The sequence below is a fragment of the Ostrea edulis genome, chromosome 2 (genome assembly GCF_947568905.1).
Source record: "Ostrea edulis chromosome 2, xbOstEdul1.1, whole genome shotgun sequence".
NCBI lineage: Eukaryota > Metazoa > Mollusca > Bivalvia > Ostreida > Ostreidae > Ostrea > Ostrea edulis.
This window is the reverse complement of record NC_079165.1, coordinates 6,981,679-6,985,150: the sequence shown is the minus strand read 5'-3', so window position 1 is coordinate 6,985,150 and position 3,472 is coordinate 6,981,679. Positions and strand designations below refer to the sequence as shown.

At 34.9% G+C, this 3,472-nt stretch overlaps 1 protein-coding gene across 1 annotated transcript in view; it reads left to right on the top strand.

Annotated features, from left to right (window-relative positions):
- LOC125679161 (von Willebrand factor D and EGF domain-containing protein-like) overlaps nt 1-2,758 on the top strand; it is a 26,292-nt gene extending 23,534 nt beyond the window's left edge. Inside the window, exon 10 of the mRNA XM_056157488.1 lies at nt 2,235-2,758. Coding sequence (XP_056013463.1) covers nt 2,235-2,273 — 39 coding nt within the window. The 3' untranslated portion in view covers nt 2,274-2,758. The remainder of the gene's footprint in view (nt 1-2,234) is intronic.
- The last annotated feature ends 714 nt before the right edge of the window (nt 2,759-3,472 follow it).

Genomic DNA, 3,472 nt, shown 5'->3' with positions numbered 1-3,472 from the left:
AAAGTGTTGACTGGCAGAGTCCGTCAAAGATGCAGCAAAATCTGGTCGACCTGTGACTATAACAAGCAAGGTAAAGGTCACAAAGTCAGGGAACTAATTGAAAGTGATGACAGATACAGGATTCGTGATATTGCCAAGCTGTTGGCATATCGCTATCGCAAGTGCATTTCATTTTGAAGCGTATTTTGAAAGTACGAAAGATTTTTGCCAAATGGATACCACATATATTGACAGATGACCAAAAAATAGGTAAGAGAACAAACCGCTAGGCAATTCCTCAAAATGTTTCCCAAATTCAATCAAAAACAATTTCTAAATATTGTTACTGGTGACAAAACATGGGTTCACTATTATGAACCAGTAAGACAAATTGGAAACAAAACATGGTTAACTAAACACGGTAGAAAGCCTGTAGTTGTCAAAAGAGCCATGAGCACAAAGGTTCTTTATTGCATATTCTTCTCATGTGATGGTATAGCCGTACAAATTCCGGTGCCGAAGGGCAAAAGTTTTACAGGTCGGTATTACCGAGATGTTATACTAAAAAGGTTCAAGAAATACCATCATAAACGACGCCCTGCGTCAGGATTTAGGCATGTTGGCCTACTTCATGATAATGCTCAATCATATACATCTGAGCTTGTGAAGCAAATTTTTAAGTCGTCGAAGGTTACAGTCTTGCCACATACACAATACTTTCCAGACCTAACCCCTTGCGACTTTTTCCTTTTTCCAAAACTTAAAAAGATCCTATCTGGTCGTCGTTACAAGTCCCGACAAGTCCTTGGCTCAGCCATCAGTCAGTGTCTCGGAGATCTACCTAAATCAGCATACCGTGACGCATTTCAGAAATGAATTCAACGATTGAAATTATGTATTTCAAACCGGAGAGAATACTTTGAAGGGATGTAATGTTCATTTTGCTATTTGATTCGAATGCATTTGAGATATCGTACAATACACATTGCATATCGAACAGCCCTTGTACACCTTTATGTATACACCCCAGCCGTCTACTGACAAACAAGGTGATGGTGCAGGGGTTCCAACAATTTCGTTTAAAGTCAGAATTTCGCAAATTCTATGGTCGTTATAGCGTTTTAGTTTGCCAATACAACCTATCATTGGGTCAAATGTTGTCTGACGTGTTTCATACCTATTGTTAGGCGGTTCTTGGCACACTGATTTTGACTGCGGATAACTCCGTTTACCTGATCAGGATATAGGGCTCGCGGCGGGTGTGACCGGTCGACAGGGGATGCTTACTCCTCCTTGGCCCCTGATCCCATATCTGGTATATTCAGGGGTCCGTGTTTGCCCAACTCTCTATTTTGTATTGCTTATATGAGTTATGAGATTGATCACTGTTCGTTATCTTCACCTTTCATATGCGTCGCAGCAACCAAAAGATACTACAAATTAGCAAATCAAGCAGAGATTTATTAAACATAGTTCAAATATTTAACAATTACAGAAAAAATAGTAACTTAACAGTTAACGAAATCGGTTCACATACGATGATAAGCTGTTACATATGGTTATGTCCAGTCCCCAGTGATGTAATCTCCAGAGCAGTTATTATCATAAAATTTACAGTCAATATAATACTTAAACAAAGTCCCAGAGTTTCCTTCTCTGGAACACATACATTGCCAATAAACAGGTATTACATCATCTTTCTTTTGAACTCTTGACAAACATCGCTCTGAATGTAAAACATCTGCGCCGCACGTGTCAATCAAGTAAAAGTGTATTATACCACAAACAAATTCTAACTTTGTGCCCCGAAAACTTTGGAGAATGTTTTTTTTTCCTGCCAAAAGTTCTATTCAACGTGTACTTTGCTTCCTCGAAATGGTAACCCTTGCCCTAAAAGTAAATCATCATTCATTTAGAAAATACTTTTCGATGTTGGAAGCAAGACCATTATTTTGTCAGTGTAAACTATATGAAATCGGAATTTTAAATGTTACTGATTTTGGTAACGGTCATGATGTATCGATACATGGAAAATTACAGATTGACCACATGAGACATCATATACTAGATATGAAGATCATATTCGGTATCAATATATGAAAAAATGAAGATAATGAACAGTGATTAATCTCATAATTCCATATCCATAAATTTCGTAAAAAATATCAATGATTGAATATATTGAGAACAAAGAGATACCTGAAACAACGGTGCTTTGATATTTCATGAATATTGTTTTTAATTATATTTTTCAGACATTTTCCAACATTAACCGTGCATTATACCAAGATTAATTTTTTTCCATGCGACGATGACTTTGAATGAAGAGTAAAGAATCCCTTGACAGCATTTCCACATAAATTCAATATTCTGAGATATAATTTACAAACCCAATTTACCGTAATCCAAATTGTAAATACAGTGTACCATATTTTATAAATCTAATGTACATGTGTGTGTGTTCTATAAATATTAATGATGTGAATACTATCAATATCAATCATATGAATATTACTAATATGAAAATGAGCTTAAGGAATACATGCACAGTGAGTAAAGTAAATTTCAATTCTATGGATATCAATAATATGAATAATGCTGATATGTATGTAAATGATATGAATGCAATAGTTATGAATATGGATAATATAATATTAATAATGTAGATATGACGAATATGAATGTAAATTATATAATTTATATGAATAATGAGTATGAATTTCAATCATATGAACATTTTGAAGATGAATGATATGAATACTATGATTATAAATAATAAGAATATTGCATCTGAAGTATTTATGATTGATTTATATTTCTGTCCTGCTACAATTTTATATTTATTCTTATGACATAGATTACTCTTTGTTATTTTCGTCAATTTTCAAGAACTTAGATCACTGTTTTAAAAAACTCATTTTGGTTCGAGAAATCTTGAGATTTTCTTCTGCCGATTTGCAAGCATTGTAAATTCTCTTTATGAAGTTACATGCATCATCTAAAATAGGAAGAGTGCAAATTGCAATAAGCCTTTTTCTACATACATGCATTCCTAAACACTAGTTCAAAGTGACTGAGACTCCGGAACTGCTTCTCATGCAGGAAGACGAGCCCCTTCACCCCAGTCTTTTACAAACTGGTCTTCATCAGCTGTCTTCATCATAGTTTTATGATTCTGATGAAAACTTTCAAGCGCACATTGAGGCAAAGGATGACAAGTAGTGGACTTATTCTATCTGACACCTAACCCATCCATAACCTGTTGAAACAACTCTGTTATAAAATCCTAACATTGATCTCAGTGAATTGTTTTAGGTATTCCTACGAAATTGAAAAACTTGGTAAGAGCCTTAATTATGATCTTTGCTTATCTTTTACTAAGATTGATTGTATATTGTTTAACGTCCCTCTCGAGCAAATTTCACGGATATGGAGACGTCACCGTTACCATTGAAAGACTGCAAAATTTAGGCCTATGCTCGGCGCGTACGGC